The sequence below is a fragment of the Eretmochelys imbricata genome, chromosome 1, assembly GCF_965152235.1.
Source record: "Eretmochelys imbricata isolate rEreImb1 chromosome 1, rEreImb1.hap1, whole genome shotgun sequence".
Lineage (NCBI taxonomy): Eukaryota > Metazoa > Chordata > Testudines > Cheloniidae > Eretmochelys > Eretmochelys imbricata.
The window spans coordinates 123,609,641-123,634,218 of record NC_135572.1 but is presented as its reverse complement, the minus strand read 5'-3'; the positions used below and the strand labels follow the sequence as shown (position 1 = coordinate 123,634,218).

The following is a 24,578-nucleotide window of genomic DNA, read 5'->3' as shown; positions in this document are numbered from 1 at the left end:
TGTGATAGAAGCTTATTGAAACATCTGAGGGTGAGGTTTTATCTGTATTCAGTTTTCTTACTGTATTAGGTTTAGACTTGTGTGTTTTATTTGATTTTACTTGGTAATTCACTTCGTTCTGTCTGTTATTATTTGGAACCACTTAAATCCTACTTTTTATATTTAATAAAATCACTTTTTACTTATTTATTAACCCAGAGTATGCATTAATAACTTGGGGGGGGGGGCAGCCAAACAGCTGTGCATATCTCTCTGTCAGTGTTATAGAGGGTGAACAATTTATGAGTTTACCCTGTATAAGCATTATACAGGGTAAAATAGATTTATTTGGGGTTTGGACCCCATTGGGAGTTGGGCATCTAGTGTTGGAGACAGGAACACTTCTTAAGCTGTTTTTAGTTAAGCCTGCTGCTGATGGGGGACGTGGTTCAGATCTGGATCTGGGTTTGCAGCAGGCTAGTGTGTCTGGCTCAAACCAGGAAGGGCACTGAAGTCCCAAGCTGCCACGGGAAACAGGCTCAGGGGTAGTCTCAGAACATCAGGTGGCAGGTCCCAAGGGATTTTCTGTGATCCAACCCATCACAGTGGGTGTGAAGGGATTTTTTTCCCCCAGGCCACCCCACTGAGGCAGGACTGTGTAGGGACCTCCAGAGCTGTCAGGAAGAAAAGAGGAGGATTTATGCCAGAGAGAGATGTGAACAGCCTCCATTCATCTTGAAAGGCTTGTCAGCTCTCAATAATCTTTGTCTTAGTTTTACACCTCAGACTGCTGTTCTAGAATTTTGGGAGGGTATAGCCACCACCCAGCACTGATAGTAAATAGGGTAAATCTTCTGAATCTGCCACACTGCATGGTTGTTAAGGGTTGTACAGGCCTATCAACTTTCATGTGGATTAAATTAATGTAAATAGAAACGTGTAAAACTAGATTGATGCTGGGTAAAAAAGAATGGGGAGGGGGAAGGGAATGTTTTGACATTTCAGGTTAGAAATTAAATGTTGTCTCAGATGAGTTTTAGGGATAGTTAGGGTGAAAGGTCAATAATTTAAAAGTTTGCTGCTGTCTTGGGTTTTCTTCTTCCAAAATATTTGGAAGCACATTTTAAATAAATAATTTAGGGTGGCAGATGTTAGCTTAGGAGTCAAGAATACCAACTTTACTGGGAAGGCATCTAGAATATTAAACAAAAAAAGATTGTGTTTGACACATTTTAAGGGAGGCTAAGGCTTTGTGCCAAAATAAAAATTCTCAAGGTTCATTCAGTATTCATAGCCTATTTCACTGTGCCTTTGTGTAAAAAGTGATTTATTCTCTTTAATCATTTGCAGAATTTAGCGTTTTCTTCCAAAGTATCTAGGGGTGAAATATTAATCATTGCAATACAAATGAGCTTATAGGTATTGACTGCAAAGTAACTATTCACAATGATATTTGAATCTCACCCGTATTTAAGTTCTTAACAGCTAATATTTCTTCTTCCATCATTTTACTTCTAAAGCATTCCCATATGGTTTGGTAAATTAGAGGGTAGGACAGAAACTCCAGGAACCAACCTTCTTTCACAAAGTTTTAAATAAAAGGTTGAACAAACTAATTGCATGAAAACTACTTCACACATGTTAATGTTTCTGATTTTTTTGGCCCTAATACATTTGTGTGAGGGAGACCTTCACTATAAATTGCATAACTCATACTATTTATAAGGGTGGTGGTGAATTAGAAGAAATTGTTCAATATCTTCATCAATGATCTGGAGGATGGTGTGGATTGCACCCTCAGCAAGTTTGCAGATGACACTAAACTGGAGAGGTAGATACGCTGGAGGGTAGGGATAGGATACAGAGGGACCTAGACAAATTAGAGGATTGGGCCAAAAGAAATCTGATGAGGTTCAACAAGGACAAGTGCAGAGTCCTTCACTTAGGACAGAAGAATCCCATGCACCGCTACAGACTAGGGACCAAATGGTTAGGCAGCAGTTCTGCAGAAAAGGACCTGAAGTTACAGTGGATGAGAAGCTGGATATGAGTCAACAGTGTGCCCTTGTTGCCAAGAAGGCCAATGGCATTTTGGGCTGTATAAGTAGGGGCATTGCCAGCAGATTGAGGGATGTAATCATTCCCCTCTATTCGACATTGGTGAGGGCTCATCTGGAGTACTATGTCCAGTTTTGGGCCCCACACTACAAGAAGGATGTAGAAAAATTGGAAAGCATCCAGTGGAGGGCAACAAAAATGATTAGGGGACTAGAACACATGACTTATGAGGAGAGGGTGAGGAAACTGGGATTATTTAGTCTTCAGAAGAGAGGAGTGAGGGGGGATTTGATAGCTGCTTTCAACTACCTGAAAGGGGGTTCCAAAGAGGATGGCTCTAGACTGTTCTCCGTGGTAGCAGATGACAGAATGAGGAGTAATGGTCTCAAGTTGCAGTGGGGGAGGTTTAGGTTGGATATTAGGAAAATCTTTTTCACTAGGAGGGTGGTGAAACACTGGAATGCGTTACCTAGGGAGGTGGTGGAATCTCCTTCCTTAGAAGTTTTTAAGGTCAGGCTTGACAAAGCCCTGGCTGGGATGCTTTAGTTGGGATTGGTCCTGCTTTGAGCAGGGGGTTGGACTAGATGACCTTCTGAGGTCCTTTCCAACCCTGATATTCTAAGATTCTAACTTTAATTTTACTAGGCCCTGCCTGTCTGGATTTAGGCTCTTATCCAAGGCCCACTGAAATCAGTGCAAGTCTTTTTGTTGACTTCACTGGGCTTTGGATCTGATCCTTAGTCTACTGCATACACAGAGTGTACCAATGAAATGAGGACTATTGAAAGCTATAGAGTTCTCCATTTGTTTATGATAATGTACACAGGATTATCTCAATTATGTCTCCATCAACAGTCATGAAGGAACTCCTCTAGCTGTTCCATTGTTTAACTCTATGTAATACCTTTTGGTTAGTTCTGAACACTACCATGCCTCAACCAAAAGCCCCTCACTGTTCCCAGAACATTCTAGCCAGTTCCTTTCTGACCACAGCCTGCTAAGCAGGTCTCCACAGGAATTGATTAATGCAGTTCCAGCTCTCATTGCCTGACACCTCTTCCCAGACACTGGATATCCTTTTTTCTGACTTCCAGTGAATACCAACTGTATTGGCTGGGAAGCTCCTGCCTTCAGTCAGCCCTTTCCTCAGGAGCTGATGGTTGAATCTCTGTTCTCTTCCCTGGTGAGCTGTTTTGCTACCCTTTGAAATTCCTCCTCCAGCTCTGTGCAAGCCTTGCAGGTGTGATGGGATGGAGCTGGTTGAGCGCAGAGCAGCTCCTTAACCCCCTGTGGTTCTGGGTGCGGTTTGTATACTGCATCACACCATCCCAATCTCTCTTGTCTGTAGTCATTCCTCTTCCTAATTTTTCACAAGTGTTGTTCCTGCCAAAAGTAAGCTGCCAGTTTCTACTAGTGAGGCTGTCTCCTTAACTCCTGGCCTGAAAAGGATGGACAGCAGAGTGGCACATTAAGGCATTCTGACTTTTAAGGATTTCCACCCATGAACTGCCTTCTATTATTTCATCTCTTACGGCATGTAGCAGTGCTGAGTTAAGCTGGCTGGAAGCCATTTCTTGGATTCAAGAACAAAAAGGCACATGAGTGACTTGCGCATTTTATTTTGCTGCTCTCTGATGTACATCATGTAGAGAATTTGAAAATACTAGCTTTCTGTTTTGATTTAAGTGTGTAGGTGTTAAAATGAGGGTGAACATAATGGTTTTTTAAGTATTTGGCTTATCCTTATCTGACTGTTTTTTTATATATATATATATATATATAAATAAAGACACCTTTCTGCATAGCACAAATAATTTGATAAAGTGAACTATCTTTTTGCTATAGTGAGAGTTAGCATGTTGGAATGGAACCAGATTCTTGCAATCAACATTGGCTTGAACACCGAATGTCAGGTCCAATCCATGCCTTCTTGGCAAGTTAACTTTGCAACACTTCTGCTTGGAATGTGTGAGAGAAAGGTGTCTGCTTTCAAGGACATTCTTAATGTTAATCTCTTTTGAGGCAAATTTCCCAAAATAGGTGCGCAAATTATGCCTTCAAAATGTGCATTCATCCTTGCAAAACCGACGTTGTCCAGTCAGTTGCACAACACGTGACTTATAATTGTGTGTGCAAATGCCTGTGTTTTCAGTACAACTTTTGTTTTGTGAAATGTACCCTTTCAATCTAAATATTCACACCCCCTTCATTTTATTTTTGACTCACAAGGATGATGTAAGATATATATTTTAATATTTGTCTTTTTAAAAATCTGGCAGCTTTTACTGAGAGAAGGCTCTGTAAAATGATGCAGACCTATATACATAGGAAGTCATGTAGCTGTTACATCCGTCTATACAAATCTCTTGTAGCTAGGGCAATGGTAGTGACCAGAGGCATTTGGCCATTTCAGATGTCAGTGTTTAATTGTGTTTTTCACAGAGTTCTACCTTAAAGATCATCACATCTTCTATCACTTGGATTAAACAGGACTATCAACAAGAATAGTGAGTGTGGACTTTGTAATGCAATGGTAGATGTGATTTCTCCACTCTGACCCCACAGTGACCAATTGCTATTGTTTTAACAAAAGGTTACCTGAATAAAGCCCAGTTGATCTTGGAATTTAAATCTGGTGTCACTCATATTGTGGATGTGCTGATCTGTGGCTGAAAAGCAGCTGGTCTTGTTGTGTCTCCTCTGCTCCTTATTCTATGCTATGGTCTTTGCTTTTTCATTTGATCTCTTCCCTCCATCATAGGTTGCTGTTTCTTTTCAGCTCTCTCACATTCTTTCCCTTCACTCATGCCGGATGAAGCTACCACTGTCACGTTGCAAACTGCCCTACACAATCACCATCACAGTTCCATCCCCGAGGCAGGCATAAAACTTGCTATTGCAAGTGGCATAACAGCCTAGAAATCATTTATATATAGTGAGACCTGTTTTAGGAGGCCAACAACCATCACTTACTCAACAGAAGAGATCTAATAAAGGCAGAACAAGATTGTGTTTGGGCAAAGTTAGAAAAAGTGTATTCAAGATTAAAAAAACTTATCTGGTGCCAACATTTATTATTTGTAAAAACTTAACACACGTTCATACAATTTGTGTATTCAGGTGCATATGGCAAAGTAACAGTGCTAAAATTAAGATGCTTTAAAATACTTCAGTGCAGTACAATTTTATTTTACATTCAGAACTGTTAGAAAAAAAGAGTCCAGGAGAAGGGGTTCTTTCTGAGTGGAATATTTCAGCGTTTTAGTCAACATAAATGATTTTGAAATAGCATAGAGAGTACATTTGTAAAGTTTGTGGATGATACCAAGCTGGGAGGGGTTGTAAGTGCTTTGGAGGACAGGATTAGAATTCCAAATGATCTTGACAAACTGGAGTAATGGTCTGAAATAAATAGGATTTAATTCAACAAGGAGAAATGCAGAGTACTACACTTAGGAAGGAAAAATCAATTACACAAATACAAAGTGGAAATGACTACCTAGGAAGGATTAATGCAGAAAAGGATCTAGGGTTATAGTGGATCACAAACTAAATGAGTCAACAGTGTAACACTGTTGCAAAAAAAAAGCGAACATTCTGAGATGTATTAGCAGGAGTGTTGTAAGCAAGACATGAGAAGTAATTCTTCCATGCTACTTAGAATAATAAGAATAATAAGGCCTCAGCTGGAGTACTGTGTCCAGTTCTGTGCATCACACTGTGGGGAAGATGTGGAAAAATTGGAAAGAAGTCCAGAGAAGAGTAACCAAAATGATTTAAGATCTAGAAAACGTACAAGGAAAATTGAAAAACTGGGTTTGTTTAGTCTGGAGATGAGAAAACTGAGTGGGGACATAATAATAGTCTTCAAGTATGTAAAAGTTTGTTATAAAGAGAAGAGTGATAAATTGTTTTCCTTATCCACTGAAGACACAATAAGATGTAATGGGTTTAAATTGCAGCAAGGGAGATTTAGGTTAGACATTAAGAAAAACTTCCTACCTGTCAGGGTAGTTAAGCATTGGACCAAACTACTTAGGTAGGTTGTGGAATCTCAGTTCTTGGAGGTTTTTAAGTGTAGGTTAGACAAACACCTGTCAGGGATGGTCTAGATAATATTTAGTCCTGCCACAGTGCAGGGGACTGGACTAGATGACATATCGAGGATCCCTTCCAGTTCTACATTTCTCTGATTCTACGTCTTTAATTTCATTAATGGATCCAAATAGTTCCACATTTTGTGGGTATTTGTCTGATTGATCTCTCTCTCTCTCTCTCTCTCTCTCACACACACACACACACACACACACGCAACATTAGCAAATACTCAGTGTTGATGTGTACTCAGGTTTCATGTGTGGAGTGCATGTGTACTCAGGTTGCATGTTTTTGTAGAGGAAATATGAAGCTGTAATTAAAGTTTTGTATTATACTGTGAGGGAGATTAATGTGTTGTGTGTTTTTCTTATGTGTTGGAGGCAGATGGAAGTTCCTTGTGAAGATGGGGAGTCTATCATCATCAGTGGAGATGATGTGTACAGGCATTAGTGAGTGGTTAAGAGATGTCCCATAACTTGGCATTCCCTTATTTTCAGGCATGACACCCCTAGCAATGTTTCATCCCTTGTAAACAAATTTTCATTTGGGGAACATCCTGGGTTTTTGATACAGCACATATAAGATGTATAGCTGTCCCCTCTTGATGAGGTTGCTGGACTGCTGTGGTGCCCTAAACCTTCTTAACATACTTAATAGAATGCCAGGTGTACCATGACTTGAAGGAAAGCACTGAAGACATGTTAGTTGCTAGCCCTGCACGTACCTGGTGGGTCCCAAAAACACACACATGCACAAATTACACACACACAAAGTTATGAGTAATAGTGGTCATTTTGACTGAAGGAAAATTTTGAATACACTGGAAAAGAGAAAAATAATTAATAATGGTGTTTAATTGCAAACTGATTTTGTTAAATGCACACTCATCACTAGCTGGTGGGGAGTTTTAACTATATGGAAAATGCGAATTATAACAGACCAGCTATTTATCAGCAGAAAGGAACTGACGAAAAGTGAGAGACGGGGGAAAGAGTTTTCTTAAAGTGCTAATTTTTAATTAATTTCAATTCATAAACCAAGTAACAGATTTACTTACAAATTCCAGAAAATGCAGTCCTTACCCACAAATTATGTGCTGTAAATTTGGGAAAGATTCACTATATTCAACTTGCAAAACAAAGAGGCTGAATATCTTCTTCAATTGTAAAATAGACTCCAGCCTTAATATAGAGGTACTATTGTACCAGTATAATACATACATACACACATGCACGCACGTTATATGCACAAATGGCTGTGTACGTACATATTCCCACTGCATGTGGTGACAATACCAATATAACTAACTGGAGAACCATGTGATAAATGAAATTTACTACATTGGCCTGCAATGGAAAAAAATTCATCTGCTCTGGGACTTCTACTAAAATTCCACACCTTTAGGCTTCAACAAACAACTACTTAAAAAGAAAAAGGCAACCTGCCGGAGAAATGTTTCTCTGTTTCCCTCACGTGGGGGAATTTCCACTCAAAATTACTCTGTCCCAAGTTCTAGAATGGGGCAAGCTTCACCAGTGACTGGTTTAAATTTCAATATCTTGTCGCTGTACAGGGCTAGCCATGGAATCTGTACACAACTGGATAGGTAAAATTCCAAGCTTGCCAATGGAACCCAGTATCTGTTTAGCACCTTGTTATTAGCTTTCAAATCATAATGTTTTTAGGTAGAGAAAAATACTTTTGGTTATTTATAGAGATTTTCATGTCTCCCTCTGGGCTCTATACTGCTAGGCTAATGTTAAAAGAGGCCTCAATCTGGTAAAGCACTTAAGCACATGCTTAATTTTAAGCATGCGAGTAGTCCCTTCGAAGGCAACAACAGGGCTCCAATGCATCATACTAATGTTTTTTTGAAGCTCAGTAAAACATATCTAAAACTGTCTTTCTCTAACATACCAAATGTAACATGTTCAGAATAAATGGTATTATGGTGTAGAATTGTTTTTATCACCACTTGTTTGGGATGATCTACTTAATTTACTAGTGACTTTGCCAGTGCAGTCATACCAAACTCATGCTAATATAACTTTGTATTCTCTGTGTCCCTATATGATATACTTTTTTTTTGGTCTTCACTGCAAATACGTCTGATGACTTGGCATCTTGCACAAATGGAAACTCTGGATGTACCTTTAAGATTTTCATGCAAAGGAAACTATTTCAGATTACAACAATTAATATGCATATATGGTTTCTCAGGATTTCAGGTTCTTAGAAGGATGCCCATTTTATCAAGCTTTTCAATTTGGATGTATGCCAAACAATATCCCAGTTATTAAAAGCGACAGCTTTTTCTTAATTAGTCATTTGCAAAATCTGCAGCTGCTGTGGTTATCTTTCCCCTCTCCTTCCTCATATTCTAGACACTAATTCAAGTCCTTGATTATTTTCAAAATAGAGAGTCAGCTCTCTTTTGGACTGCAATAATATTCTGTTTGCAATCAGAGATTTCTGTTCTGAAGATTTTCTTTCTCAGTGGAGTTTAATGTGAAATAAACCAAAGCACAAAACTATTTCTGTTTTTTTTTTCCCTGGGGCAGTGCAGAATATGTGCACGCCCTTCCTGTGTAGGAGGCATCACAGAATTTTCAGAGTGCATGGTACATTAAAGTTACATGATAGCCCTATTTCTCTAAAACCAATAGAAACTGTAGACATAACTGTATCCTGTAGAAACCATAAATGTGCAGAACAGGAGTTTAAGATCAGCCCATCAAACAAGAGACACACTGACTGATTTCTCTCTCTGATCTACTGTATTGTAAAACACAAACCATTTAGGATGTAATAGAAATGGGATGAAATTTAATAGTGCAAAGTGCAAGGTCATGCATTTAGGGACTAACAACAAAAATTTTTGCTGTAAGCTGGGGACTTATCAGTTGGAAGTGACAGAGGAGGCGAAAGACTTGGGTGTATTGTTTGATCACAGGATGAAGTGTTAGTACCATTATACAAGGCACTTCTGAGACCTCATCTGGAATACTGTGTGCAATTTTGTTCTTCCATGTTCAAGAAAGATGAATTCAAACTGGAACAGGTGCAGAGAAGGGCTATGAGAATGATCGGAGGAATGGAAAAATCTACCTTATGAGAGGAAACTCAAAGAACTTGGCTTTGTTTAGCCTAACCAAAAGAAAGCTGAGGAGAGAGATGCTTGCACACTCTAAATACACCAGAGGGATAAATACCAAAGAGGCAGAGGAGTTATTTAAGTTAAGCACCAAGGTAGACACACAACCAAATGGATATAAACTCTCCATCAACAAGTTTAGTCTTGAAATTAGACAAAGGTTTCTGACCATCAGAGGAGTGAAGTTCTGGAACAGCCTTCCAGGGGGAGCAGTGGGGAAAAAAAAACCTAACTGGCTTCAAGACTGAGCTTGTTAAGTTTATGAAGGGGGTGGATGGTATAATGGGACTGCCTACAATGGTATGTGACCCCTGGTGGACTGCTAGTGGCAAAAATCCCCAGCAGCCAGAGATGGGACAGTAGATGGGAAGAGTTCTGAGTTACTACAGAGAATTTTTTCCCAGGTATCTGCCTGGTGGGTATTGCCCACAGGCTTAGGGTCTAATTGCTTGCCATGTGTGACTTTGAGAAGAAATTTCCCCCTGGGTCAGATTGGCAGAGACCCTGGTTTTTTTTTTTTTTTTTTTGCCTTCCCCTGCAGCTTGGGGCACAAGTCACTTGCAGGTTTAAACTAGTGTAAATTATGAATCTTCTGTAACTTGAAGTCTTTAAACAATGATTTGAGGACTTCAGTAATTCAGCCAGAGGTTAGGAATCAGTGACAGGAGTTGGGGGTGGTGTTCTGTGGCCTGCAATGTGCAGGAGGTCAGTCTAGATGATCACGATAGACTTGAAGGTCAGAAGGGGCCATATAGGCAATGAAATACAGTAAATTAGGACACTCTGCTCTCATTCTTTTAGGTCTTAGCTGCTGTTTCTTCTTCGTCTTCTCTTTCCTTTCCTCTCTCTCTCTGCTCCTGTCTGCTACCTTTTGTTGCTTCTTCCTCTTGCACTTTGTTGTTGTTAGCTTCTGTTGTTGTGAATGGGCTTCTGTGGAAAGGTGGGTTTTGCATGTGTCATAAATATAAAGGGAAGGGTAAACCCTTTTAAAATCCCTCCTGGCCAGAGGAAAAATCCTCTCACCTGTAAAGGGTTAAGAAGCTAAAGGTAACCTCGCTGGCACCTGACCAAAATGACCAATGAGGAGACAAGATATTTTCAAAAGCTGGGAGGAGGGAGAGAAACAAAGGGTCTGTGTCTGTCGGTATGCTGCTTTTGCTGGGGATAGAACAGGAATGGAGTCTTAGAACTTTTAGTAAGTAATCTAGCTAGGTATCTGTTAGATTATGATTTCTTTAAATGGCTGAGAAAAGAACTGTGCTGAATAGAATAACTATTTCTGTCTGTGTGTCTTTTTTGTAACTTAAGGTTTTGCCTAGAGGGATTCTCTATGATTTGAATCTAATTACCCTGTAAGGTATCTACCATCCTGATTTTACAGAGGTGATTCCTTTACTTCTATTTACTTCTATTTCTATTAAAAGTCTTCTTGTAAGAAAACTGAATGCTTTTTCATTGTTCTCAGATCCAAGGGTTTGGGTCTGTGGTCACCTATGCAAATTGGTGAGAATTTTTACCAAACCTTTCCCAGGAAGTGGGGTGCAAGGGTTGGGAGGATTATGGGGGGAAAGATGTGTCCAAACTACGTTTCCCAGTAAACCCAGTTAGAGTTTGGTGGTGGCAGTGGATATTCCAAGGACAAAGGATAAAATTAATTTGTACCTTGGGGAAATTTTAACCTCAGCTGGTAAATGTAAGCTTAAGAGGTTTTCATGCAGGTCCCCACATCTGTACCCTAGAGTTCAGAGTGGGGGAGGAACCTTGACAGCATGGTAATAGGAAGACTAGATGTCATGTGATGACTAAAGATCATTCTGATACTTGCCAGTAGGATGAGCCTCAACCTAAAAGGTTCCTAAAAGGTTACCAAAAAGGCTGTGCCTCCATCCCTTTGATAGCTTTCCCCAGGGACACCAATAGTTTGTGTGTCCCTATAGGGTACAATGGGCTCTGAGAGTCTTGAATAGAGAAGCCAGTCCCCGCAGTACCCTGGTTCCTTAAAATGGTTGAAGATTAGGGAATGGACCCTAAACTGGAGCCAGGACAAGCGGGAAGTCAACTGAAGGCACAAAGCCCTGACGTGATATGTTCTTCATAGCTAGTCCGTCCCCAGAGGCTGTCTGCCATGCATTGCACAAAGTGGAGTTTCTAGTTAACTTTGATAGACACAGACAGTCCTGGGGAGAGGAAGTTACACTAGTCCAGTCATAACATAGTAAACCCATGGAGTGATTAGGTCTGTATCAGTGGGTGCGGTCTCCTGGTTAGCTGGATTTGGAAGAAAGCACCATTTCAGTCTTGTTTCCATGGACTAGGGGTGAGTCTAGTGATACTTGGAGGCTTCTTAAGGCAGATGATTTAAGAGCAAGACCAAAGTCTTGATTAAACTCCTTGAAGTGTTTCCCTGTTCCTCACTTCTGTTTTGCCTGGAACACAGTGTGTGATGACATAGATTGCGCCCTCTGAGAAAGAGATGGAAAGTTGTGTATAATCTGCACAATTATAGTGTGTGGGGGGCATGATAGTATAATAATTTCTTTCCTAGGGTCTCCTATACTACATACGTTTAAAAAAAGACAAAGATGATAATATTGCTCCCTGTAGAGCTGCACATGTGAAGCTTTTGAGGGCTAGGAGCTGCTACCCATCACTACTCTCTGGGATCTGCTGGAGAGGAATGAAGAAAGCCACACTGGAGGATGTCTTATAGTAAACATTTGTGTGTAAACCTAATGCAGTTTATAAAGACTGGGAGTAACTTGTAGAAAAACATTCTAATAAAACATTGGCACCATGTTAACAAATGAGTTACAATATGCTTCTCTATGCAATTCAGTTACTTTACATAAACATTAGCAAATAATTATTTCCTCTGTATAGCACATTTAAGGTGATTTGTCTTCATGACAAGCAGGAGGAAACAAATAATGCCAAGATATTTACACAGATTGCTCCAAAAATATTAAGAATGGTTAGTTCTTAAACTTTCCAGGTTTGCTAAACATTACACTTGTGCAATATGGGTCTAAAATCCTGCCACTTAGCGCATGGTTTGTATAGGTATAAATGTTGAGGGTACAATAGGGGCAAAGGTGGTGGAGAATCAGGGCTTTGGGACCTAATTTTACCTTTAGACTTGAATCCAAAACTCGTGTTGATTTTAATCGGAACTGCACAGATCTGTCTGAGGACAGAACATTGGCTCTCTGTTTGGTTTCGCTGTGGTGCAGTGGTGGCTGAGACTAGACAGTAGAGCGAGAAATCAGTCAATTCATGTGAAAAATTCATTCATCATAGTCCTTATTTATACTGAAATACACTAAGGCCAGATCTTCAGCTCTGGCGAAAATCACACCAAGCAAGTTGGGGGTTAATCAATCATTTAATTTGCATTCATAGATTACACGTTGTTTTTATTTTGGAAGGCAGAAAGGATATAATGGAGTTGTCAATAGCAATAGTCAAGGGATACGATGGACAAAGATTAGGAGTTCACCCCTTCTGTGGATACTGCTAAAGCATTCCTGGCCTTGGAGGATTTTTCTTCCTGTCGCTTATAAATACTTCTAAAGAGATTAACTTCTTGCCCTTGGAATGTCCAGGCATTTTCAAAGCATTTTCCTGGGAGCATTTACTTCTGCATGTTTTTCACAGCTCAACATTTCAAATTACTCCAGGTGAGTGCTGTAGCTATAATATGGTCAGGAATACTTTTCAGGAGCACAGTAGATACATTTTCAGCTCATGCAATTATGCCAAAATCCCACATCCACCTTGACAACAGCTGACATCATCTTTAGTCCACATCAGGCCCATGTCCTAAGTGATGCCATGCAGGTGACTTGTGTAGAGGAAGGCACTACATCCGTATACAGCCTGGCCCACCACCCAACATCTAGTCTTCCTCCTTAAGCTGCTGAACTGCACCAATTCCCCTGCCTGGCAAATCTTTCCACTCATGGAGACGGGAGATGGATTTGGCCCTCATTAGTCCAGATTCACTCTCAGCAGGACTGAGAGGCCCCCTTCCCTTAGGGAGAGTGCCCCCTTCCCTTAGGGATTCTGTCCTTGGAGGGCAGCTTCATTTTGCAGCTAGGGCTTTGTCAGAGACTCATCACTGGAGGGATTCAGCAGGCCTAGCTACATCCCCTTCTAGGCCAGCCCTGCTCTTTCTTTGTGCCATTTCTGCCACGCTTTCTCCCTTAGCAGTATAAGCATTGCTTTTGGGCTGCTTGACCACTGCTGTGGGGCACTTATTCTCACCAGAGAGTGAATCAAACTCAATATGTTTGTTTGCCAAGTGTTGTTGTTTCCTTCCTTGGTGGTGAGTGAAGATAGCAATGAGTCATGACTTTTGGATCTGGAATCTGACTGGATTACAATGTCCTCAAAGTCTGGGGTGAGGATTTGTGGTCCAGGTTTAGGCCCATTGGAGAGTTCTGGAATGTGAGCTGTCTCAAAGCTTGGGGAGGTTTGGCTCCATGTTTCACTTTGTGTTAATCGCTAGTTTTAGGAAAGTATTTTTGTGGAATTGAATGAGATTTCCTAATCCTTCATCTTCCTCTCTTCAAGTACATGCAACCTTGATAGATCAGGCTTGCCTCATGCTTAAGGGGAAATTCTTGTGAGAGTTGTTTTAGTAGTGTAGAGACATCAGAAGCCAGATTATGGAGGCTCAAGTTGAGAGCTTGAGGAGAGGGAGCCTATGAAAGGGAATGCTGCCGGCTTTTGGAGACCAATGGAATGTAGGAGAGTAGTTAGAAAAGCTGGTGGTACTGAGAGAACTTTATTTTCCAAGATGGCTGTTCCAATAATGTCTTCATAGGCAGAGAATGGATCCAGTGAGAGAAGTGCTAGCAGTTAAAGTCAAGGGGGAAAATGTTTATAGAGTAGAACATAACATAATATATACATTACTATTTTACAAATTCATTAAAAGGCAATGAAAATTCCAAATCAGGATCCAATATTATGTGGCTTTATGAAGACCTTTCTTCACATTCTAATGTGTGCTACATAACTGAAAGAATTTTTCTCTATATTTTTATGCATGCAGTGTTTTCAACAATTGTGCTGTGTTCCAAGGATTGCAATTAATCTAAAATTCCCTTAAAGCATGCAATATGTTATTTAAAGTTCCAAAAGTACATATGTATTGGAAGAATAAAAATTGCATTTCCTGTGTAAGGGAATATTTGTGTAGAACTACTGTGGATCTCTTTCTTTAGGAATTGAAGGGCAGTCAACATTTGCTAACTTCATTAATGGAGAGAATATTTGATCTGCAAATTTCTACTTTTATTTTTTAATCAAATTTAGGTAGAATGTCGTTGGGTTTTAATTTTAAACCTTTGGATTTTCTTAAAAACTGGCCTCTGTTTGCCAGATGGTGGGAATAGGCATCAGGGGATGGGTCACTTGATGATTTCCTGTTCTGTTCATGCCTTCTAAAACATCTGGCATTGGCAACTGTCAGAAGACAGTATACTCGGCTAGATAGACCATTGGTCTGATCCTGTATGGCCATTCTTATGTTCTATGTTCCTTGGGGACAAGGGAAGCAGAAACACGTGTACCAGCTGAATGGCCCCAGATCTTAAGTGCATGGAATCAATCTGTTATATTTTGCTATTTCACAGTATCAATGAGCTAGAAGTGGCCTCTTAGAAGGCCATTTTATTTATCTACCTGCCCTGTGGCAGGATCTTAGTATCTCTAAATCATCTGCAGTACTTGATTATTAGTCTTTGATTTTAAGATTTCTTCCAGGAAGGATTTTTTTTCCCAGAGGCATAATGTTCAAGCTATAACACTTTGATAGAGGTGTATGAAATAGTCACAACAAAAAGAGAAATAACTTGAAATGGTGAGGAGCTTTGTACATATCATTAACAATTAAAAAATGATGTATCACAATAGTTTGTCATCCAAATATCGGCCTCTTATCCAGTAGAGTTTCCTTCTGAGCAAAAATAAGCACATGCCTAGTGAAAATTCTCTTTGAAATCTGAAGTTTCTTAGCTTGAAATTTGCCATAGTCCCTTGGCAAAAATTGGCGTTTCATGCACAGACGGTTCCAAAATACATTTAAATAATGTTGATAATAACCCTAGAGTATGAGTCAGGAAATTCTGTGGTTGTTTTCCCTGGTTGAATATTGAGCTTTTAGATATCTATGGATGAAGAGAAGTGTTCAAGTGTATTAATGTATGCTGTGTTATTTTAGGGTATGTCTACAGTACGGAATAAGGTCGAATTTATAGAAGTCGGTTTTTTAGAAATCGGTTTTATATATTCGAGTGTGTGTGTCCCCACAGAAAATGCTCTAAGTGCATTAAGTGCATTAACACGGCAGAGTGCTTCCACAGTACCGAGGCTAGAGTCGACTTCTGGGGCGTTGCACTGTGGATAGCTATCCCACAGTTCCCGCAGTCTCCGCTGCCCATTGGAATTCTGGGTTGAGATCCCAATGCCTGATGGGGCTAAAACATTGTCACGGGTGGTTCTGGGTACATATCGTCAGGCCCCCCTTCCCTCCCTCCCTCCGTGAAAGCAAGGGCAGACAATCGTTTCACGCCTTTTTTCCTGAGTTACCTGTGCAGACGCCATACCACGGCAAGCATGGAGCCCGCTCAGGTAACCGTCACCGTATGTCTCCTGGGTGCTGGCAGACGCGGTACGGCATTGCTATACAGTAGCAGCAACCCATTGCCTTCTGGCAGCAGACGGTGCAGTACGACTGGTAGCCGTCCTCGTCGTGTCCGAGGTGCTCCTGGCCACGTCGGCTGGGAGCGCCTGGGCAGACATGGGTGCAGGGACTAAATTTGGAGTGACTTGACCAGATCATTCTCTTTAGTCCTGCAGTCAGTCCTATTGAACCGTCTTATGGTGAGCAGGCAGGCGATACGGATTGCTAGCAGTCGTACTGTACCATCTTCTGCCAGGCAGGCAAGAGATGAGGATGGCTAGCAGTCGTATTGTGCCATCTTCTGCTGGGCAGGCAAGAGATGAGGATGGCTAGCAGTCGTACTGTACCATCTTCTGCCGAGCAGCCATGAGATGTGGATGGCATGCAGTCCTTCTGCACCGTCTGCTGCCAGCCAAAGATGTAAAAGATAGATGGAGTGGATCAAAACAAGAAATAGACCAGATTTGTTTTGTACTCATTTGCCTCCTCCCCCGTCTAGGGGACTCATTCCTCTAGGTCACACTGCAGTCACTCACAGAGAAGGTGCAGCGAGGTAAATCTAGCCATGTATCAATCAGAGGCCAGGCTAACCTCCTTGTTCCAATAAGAACAATAACTTAGGTGCACCATTTCTTATTGGAACCCTCCGTGAAGTCCTGCCTGAAATACTCCTTGATGTAAAGCCACCCCCTTTGTTGATTTTAGCTCCCTGAAGCCAACCCTGTAAGCCGTGTCGTCAGTCGCCCCTCCCTCCGTCAGAGCAATGGCAGACAATCGTTCTGCGCCTTTTTTCTGTGCGGACGCCATACCAAGGCAAGCATGGAGGCCGCTCGGCTCACTTTGGCAATTAGGAGCACATTAAATACCACACGCATTATCCAGCAGTATATGCAGCACCAGAACCTGGCAAAGCGATACCGAGCAAGGAGGCAACGTCAGCGTGGTCACGTGAGTGATCAGGACATGGACACAGATTTCTCTGAAAGCATGGGCCCTGCCAATGCATGCATCATGGTGCTAATGGGGTAGGTTCATGCTGTGGAACGCCGATTCTGGGCTCGGGAAACAAGCACAGACTGGTGGGACCGCATAGTGTTGCAGGTCTGGGACGATTCCCAGTGGCTGTGAAACTTTCGCATGCATAAGGGCACTTTCATGGAACTTTGTGACTTGCTTTCCCCTGCCCTGAGGCGCATGAATACCAAGATGAGAGCAGCCCTCACAGTTGAGAAGCGAGTGGCGATAGCCCTGTGGAAGCTTGCAACGCCAGACAGCTACTGGTCAGTTGGGAATCAATTTGGAGTGGGCAAATCTACTGTGGGGGCTGCTGTGATGCAAGTAGCCCACGCAATCAAAGATCTGCTGATATCAAGGGTAGTGACCCTGGGAAATGTGCAGGTCATAGTGGATGGCTTTGCTGCAATGGGATTCCCTAACTGTGGTGGGGCCATAGACGGAACCCATATCCCTATCTTGGCACCGGACCACCAAGCCGGCGAGTACATAAACCACAAGGGGTACTTTTCAATAGTGCTGCAAGCTCTGGTGGATCACAAGGGACGTTTCACCAACATCAAAGTGGGATGGCCGGGAAAGGTACATGACGCTCGCATCTTCAGGAACTCTGGTCTGTTTCAAAAGCTGCAGGAAGGGACTTTATTCCCAGACCAGAAAATAACTGTTGGGGATGTTGAAATGCCTATATGTATCCTTGGGGACCCAGCCTACCCCTTAATGCCATGGCTCATGAAGCCGTACACAGGCAGCCTGGACAGTAGTCAGGAGCTGTTCAACTACAGGCTGAGCAAGTGCAGAATGGTGGTAGAATGTGCATTTGGATGTTTAAAGGCGCGCTGGCGCAGTTTACTGACTTGCTTAGACCTCAGCGAAACCAATATTCCCACTGTTATTACTGCTTGCTGTGTGCTCCACAATATCTGTGAGAGTAAGGGGGAGACATTTATGGCGGGGTGGGAGGTTGAGGCAAATCGCCTGGCTGCTGGTTACGCGCAGCCAGACACCAGGGCGGTTAGAAGAGCACAGAAGGGCGCGGTACGCATCAGAGAAGCTTTGAAAACCAGTTTCATGACTGGCCAGGCTACGGTGTGAAAGTTCTGTTTGTTTCTCCTTGATGAAACCCCCTGCCCCTTGGTTCACTCTACTTCCCTGTAAGCTAACCACCCTCCCCTCCTCCCTTTGATCACCGCTTGCAGAGGCAATAAAGTCATTGTTGCTTCACATTCATGCATTCTTTATTCATTCATCACACAAATAGGGGGATGACTACCAAGGTAGCCCAGGAGGGGTGGTGGAGGAGGGAAGGAAAATGCCACACAGCACTTTAAAAGTTTACAACTTTAAAATTTATTGAATGCCAGCCTTCTTTTTTTTGGGCAATCCTCTGTGGCGGAGTGGCTGGTTGGCCAGTGGCCCCCCCTCCGCATTCTTGGGCGTCTGGGTGTCGAGGTTATGGAACTTGGGGAGGAGAGCGGTTGGTTACACAGGGGCTGTAGTGGCAGTCTGTGCTCCAGCTGCCTTTGCTGCAGCTCAACTATACACTGGAGCATACTGGTTTGGTCCTCCAGCAGCCTCAGCATTGAATCCTGCCTCCTCTCATCACACTGCCGCCACATTTGAGCTTCAGCCCTGTCTTCAGCTGGCCACTTACTCTCTTCAGCCCGCCACCTCTCCTCCCGGTCATTTTGTGCTTTCCTGCACTATGACATTATTTGCCTCCACGCATTCGTCTGTGCTCTGTCAGTGTGGGAGGACTGCATGAGCTTGGAGAACATTTCATCTTGAGTGCATTTTTTTTTCTTTCTAAGCTTCCCTAGCGTCTGGGAAGGAGAAGATCCTGTGATCATTGAAACACATGCAGCTGGTGGAGAAAAAAAAAGGGACAGCGCTATTTAAAAAGACACATTTTATAAAACAGTGGCTACACTCTTTCAGGGTAAACCTTGCTGTTAACATTACATACATAGCACATGTGCTTTCGTTACAAGGTCGCATTTTGCATCCCCCCACCGCGTGGCTACCCCCTCAACCCTCCCCCCCCCGTGGCTAACAGCGGGGAACATTTCTGTTTAGCCACAGGCAAACAGCCCAGCAGGAATGGGCTCCTCTGAGTGTCCCCTGAAGAAAAGCACTCTATTTCAACCAGGTGACCATGAATGATATCTCACTCTCCTGAGGATAACACAGAGAGATAAAGAACGGATGTTGTTTGAACGCCAGCAAACATACACTGCAATGCTTTGTTGTACAATGATTCCCGAGTACTTGTTACTGGCCTGGAGTGGTAAAGTGTCCTACCATGAAGGATGCAACAAGGCTGCCCTCCCCAGAAACCTTTTGCAAAGGCTTTGGGAGTACATCCAGGAGAGCCGCGAATGCCAGGGCAAAGTAATCCTTTCACATGCTTGCTTTTAAACCATGTATAGTATTTTAAAAAGTACACTCACCGGAGGTCCCTTCTCCGCCTGCCAGGTCCAGGAAGCAGCCTTGGGTGGGTTTGGGGGGTACTAGGTCCAGGGTGAGAAACAGTTCCTGGCTGTCGGGAAAACCGGTTTCTCCGCTTGCTTGCTGTGAGCTGTCTACAACCTCATCATCATCTTCTTCGTCCCCAAAACCTGCTTCCGTATTGCCTCCATCTCCATTGAAGGAGTCAAACAACACGGCTGGGGTAGTGGTGGCTGAACCCCCTAAAATGGCATGCAGCTCATCATAGAAGTGGCATGTTTGGGGCTCTGACCCAGAGCGGCCGTTCGCCTGTCTGGTTTTCTGGTAGGCTTGCCTCAGCTCCTTCAGTTTCACGCGGCACTGCTTCGGGTCCCTGTTATGGCCTCTGTCCTTCATGCCCTGGGAGATTTTGACAAAGGTTTTGGCATTTCGAAAACTGGAACGGAGTTCTGATAGCACGGATTCCTCTCCCCATATAGCGATCAGATCCCATACCTCCCGTTCAGTCCATGCTGGAGCTCTTTTGCGATTCTGGGACTCCATCATGGTCACCTCTGCTGATGAGCTCTGCATGGTCACCTGCAGCTTGCCACGCTGGCCAAACAGGAAATGAGATTCAAAAGTTCGCGGTTCTTTTCCTGTCTACCTGGCCAGTGCATCTGAGTTGAGAGTGCTGTCCAGAGCGGTCACAATGGAGCACTCTGGGATAGCTCCCGGAGGCCAATACCGTTGAATTGTGTCCACAGTACCCCAAATTCGACCCGGCAAGGCCGATTTAAGCACTAATCCACTTGTCAGGGGTGGAGTAAGGAAATCGATTTTAAGAGCCCTTTTAGTCGAAATAAAGGGCTTCATCGTGTGGACAGGTGCAGGTTTACATCGATTTAATGCTGCTAAATTCGACCTAAAGTCCTAGTGTAGACCAGGGCTTAGTCATGACGGTCCCGAGATATTAGAGATACAAGGTGGGTGAGGTAATCTCTTTTACTGGAATAACTTCTGTTGGTGGGAGAGCTTGAAAGTTTGTCTCTCTCACCAACAGAAGTTGGTCCAGTAAAAGAGATTACCTAACCCACCTTGTCTAACTGTATTAACAACATATACATACAGTATATATGTAAACGTGGGTACATGCATACTCCGTGTATACATAGTTTATCACTGTTTTTAAGAGAGAACCCCCTATTCTGGAATAGCCTTCCATTTCCTCAGTTTATCCTCTAGCCAAAATGTCCTGGAAGTTCTATATGGTAGCCACCAGTGTACTCTCTGCGGAGGACTAGACAGAGAACGCCTTTCAGTGCCTTTCCTAATCAGATGGAATTTTATTTGTGAAGCAAACTCAGTGGAATTTTCAGCAGCACAAGATGCTTCCTCTTGCTAAAGCCTGAACATACTTACTGATTCCTCAGCACTCCCAGGCATTGCTGGCCCCAACAGCATAAGATTGTTAATCAAATGTGGATTGCCTCCTACGTTTGTAGAGGGTTTCTATTTCTACATAAAACTAGAACATATACTTGTAAAAGAGATTTGTAAAATTTTCTTGCTACACAGTCAGCACAAAAAAATAGGTCAGAAAATGTTTAAATGAAAAATGTGTTACTGTCTATTTTATGTCCTTAGTAAAATAAATGTGCATCTTAGACAAATCTAGAAAATGTAACAAATACTCCCTGTTCTCTTTATTTAATACAGGGTGGATTGCAATGTTGGGAGCTATTTGGCTACTAGTGTTAGCTGACATCCATGATTTTGAGATGATACTAAACAGAGTGGAATGGGCAACACTTCTTTTCTTTGCAGCACTGTTTGTTCTAATGGAGGTAAGAAGAATTAAGACAAAAATGCACTTATTCCCCTTTATTTTTAACCTGTGATTTCTATAATATGGACAGTTAGAATTGCAAGAAGCACTTGAATAGCGGGGGCAAGCATTATCCTGAATAGAGACCTCATACAAGAAGGGGGTGAAAGTTCTGTAATATTTCTCTTAATAGTTTAGTCATAATAATAGAGAACAGAATTATGGAATGGGGAGAACTGCTCTGGAGTGAAGTCTTACTTTCATTGTAACCTGGATTTTGTCCTCTTCCCCTTCTCTAATTTCCAATAAAGAGAGGTTTAGTTTCAAACTTGGCATGTGCGTTCCATGTGAACAAACAATTATTTTTTAACCAAGTTTGAAGTTATTTAGAGAAGCCATAGAAAAAACAGGAGTTAATCGTAGTTCAAAAATACCTCACTTTTCCCCATATCCTGGCTACAAAATGGCTCGTCTGAGAGGATTCAATTGCGGTTTGTTTGAAAGCTGTTTGTGCGATCTAGCACATGAGACCAAATTTCAAATACTGAAAATCATGGTTAAAACCCTGAGTGCAAGTGTTGCTTGAATAGTTTAATACATTGTTGTACATTCAATTTCTGAATGGCTGGTTGATTCAATCCTATTTGAATCCCATTTGATTCACTATTTCAGAATGTGATGTGAAATTTTTGTTTTGGTTTGGCACAAATGTTTGGAGAAGGGGTGATCTTCGTATGAATACCCGCATTCACATGCAAACAAGGTGATTTGTACATGCACAAGAATGCTTGTTATTCACTAGTCGTCATTCTGTTTTAAAAGTTTCAATCATCCAATCATGGTGCAGAAATAAGGCCATGATATGACTTAGATGAACAGTAATACACCGTGAATAGTCAAAATGAGCAGTTTATAAACAACTCATAATTTGAAATTTGTTTGCTTAGTCAAATAACTATAAATAGCAAATAGATGTGTATATCTCAATTTATTTATGAACAATTCATCAACAGAAAGATGGGCTAAATTTGCAGCTGATATTTGTCATGAATAATTCAGCTAGTTTTGTTTAATACACCAAATAAGGAGTTCAGAACCTAGAAAACTCCTGAAAGATTATTGGAGGCTCTGATCATCGGAAAGGTTGCAATCAGCTTTATGGAGTTCACCACACCACTCGTTCATCTATTGTGACCTAGTGGTCCCATTCACATACACGCTCACACATGCAGTTTCCAATGCTATCTATTCTGAAATGTGTCAGGCAGATTTGGGAATCCCTACTGAAGTCACCTTGGTTTTATGGTGCTAGTATTTTATGTAAGTCACATTCTCTGAGTTACTGTTTTAGCTTGAGTTTAGATGTTTTTATTTGAGTACAGTGTGGCTATAATGTAATGTAGTAAACCATGTTGAAAGCAGTTTTACTATTTACTGAAATCTTGATTCCTATTGATATAATTGGAAGAATGGTTAACTAAACAATATTTCTTCAGGCTCTCTGGAGCCATACTATCATTAACTCATGAAACAAACTGGGACAGATGAAATGCTCATTGGAAAAGTGGCATCCACATTTAAACTCTTCCCCTTACAAAAATTGGGGAGACAGCTCTGTTGCTGTTACCTAAATGCTGAGACGTTTATTTTTGAAATGGGTACAGCGTATTATTGGAGTGTAGGAGTGTAGGCTTGCATAGCTGCCCCTCACTGTCAATCTCTGAGGGCGGCCACGCCTCTTCACTGTCACACACCTGGAATGGCAGTCTGTATTAGGGGAAATTAGCTGTCTCTAGGACTCAAACCCTCAGACAGGGTAGAGCAGTGAACAGTTCAGGGGCCTAGGTCCTCGGGCAGGGCAGAGCACCAAGTACAGTGTAGGGGGCTCCAGCAAAGGGTGAGCACCCCAGCAAGTGCCATCCCAAAGGAGGGGTAACAGGGGGGGATGCAGGCCCACCCAACTCCACTGCCTCCCAGCCTAGGGCCCTAACAGCGGCAGAGTGGTCTGCCACTGGGTCAGCGTGGATCCTGACCACAACATGCTGACCTAATCTCTAGAAGTGCTGCTGCCAGACTGGGGTCGGCTGCCCCTGGGACACTTCCTATACTCCCCCTCAGGTGTACCTTCCAAGGGTCGTCTGCCGTCTCCCCAGGGTACACTGTGAATGGCAGTCCCAGCAACTCCTCAGCATCTAGTGTGTCTGGCCATATGGGTAACTCGGGGCCCTCCTCGGGACAGCAGAAGTCTTCAGTGGGCTCCTGCATCCGCAGTGGGGAGAACGTGTGTCGTGTTTAGATGCTGCTTGTAATTATTAGAACTGGGAGCACTGGCTGTTGGGAGTCGGAAAGCACAGGAGACAGGAAGGAGTGGGAAGTTGAGGAGGCTGAGTGAGAGCTACAGAGGGTGCAGCAGCAGCTTGGTAGGGAGGTTTCCACTTTAAAAATAAAGTCCTGTTGAAGTTTGTTAGTACCTTGCCTGGTTGTTACAACATTTTGGCAATGAGGATGGATCTTCTGCCTCTGAACCCACCTGCATCCTTTCTGCAAAGCCCAGGTGAGCCTCCAATTGCTTTTGCTGCCTGGATCCATATGTTTGAGACTTATCTGCTTGCAGTCAGTGCTACAGAGATTTCTGAAATAAGAAAGCGTGCTCTGCTAATCCACTGCCTAGGAGCAGAAGGGCAGTGTATATTTTACACTTTTCCCCTTGCAGATGATAAATATGAGACTGCACTCACTGCATTAAAGAACTTTTTTGTGCCAAAAGTGAACGTAGTAGTTAATCGCTACAGATTTCGCCAGCATGAGCAGAAAACAGGGGAGACTATAATGCAGTATATTGCTTCTCTGAGGAGTCTGATTGTAACTTGTGACTTTGGGAATATGGCAGATGAGATGATTAAAGACCAGCTTATTGAGAAAACAATTATGCTTCGTGTAAGACAATGCTTACTTCTTGAATTACAACTTACACTAGAAAAAGCAATAACCATTGCTACTTAGATTGAGTCAGCTACAGCTGAAGGCAAAATAATGAGCATGGATAAGGAGGCACAGTCCAGCTGTGACTCCTTTGCAGAAAAGTTTACTATCACTGCAGACAAACGATTCCAAGAGAAAAATTAATGAAAAAACACCGAATCAACAAATTCAAAATACACTAAAAGCTTGCTTTCGCCGTGGATCCCCACAACACCTTGCAAGCTACACAGGATGCCTGGCAAAAGTAATTCAGTGCAATCATTACAAAAAGATTGGGCATTTTGCTAAAGTATGTCACAGCAGCCAGTTCAATCAACAGGTGTATGCAGTTACAATACCAGATGTTACTG

The 24,578-nt window shown here is 42.3% G+C and overlaps 1 protein-coding gene across 1 annotated transcript in view; it reads left to right on the top strand.

Annotated features, from left to right (window-relative positions):
- The window catches only part of OCA2 (OCA2 melanosomal transmembrane protein), a 286,600-nt gene that overhangs the window by 164,889 nt on the left and 97,133 nt on the right, over positions 1-24,578 (top strand). Inside the window, exon 18 of the mRNA XM_077807125.1 lies at positions 21,138-21,265. Within this exon, the coding sequence (XP_077663251.1) occupies positions 21,138-21,265 (128 nt within the window). The remainder of the gene's footprint in view (positions 1-21,137; positions 21,266-24,578) is intronic.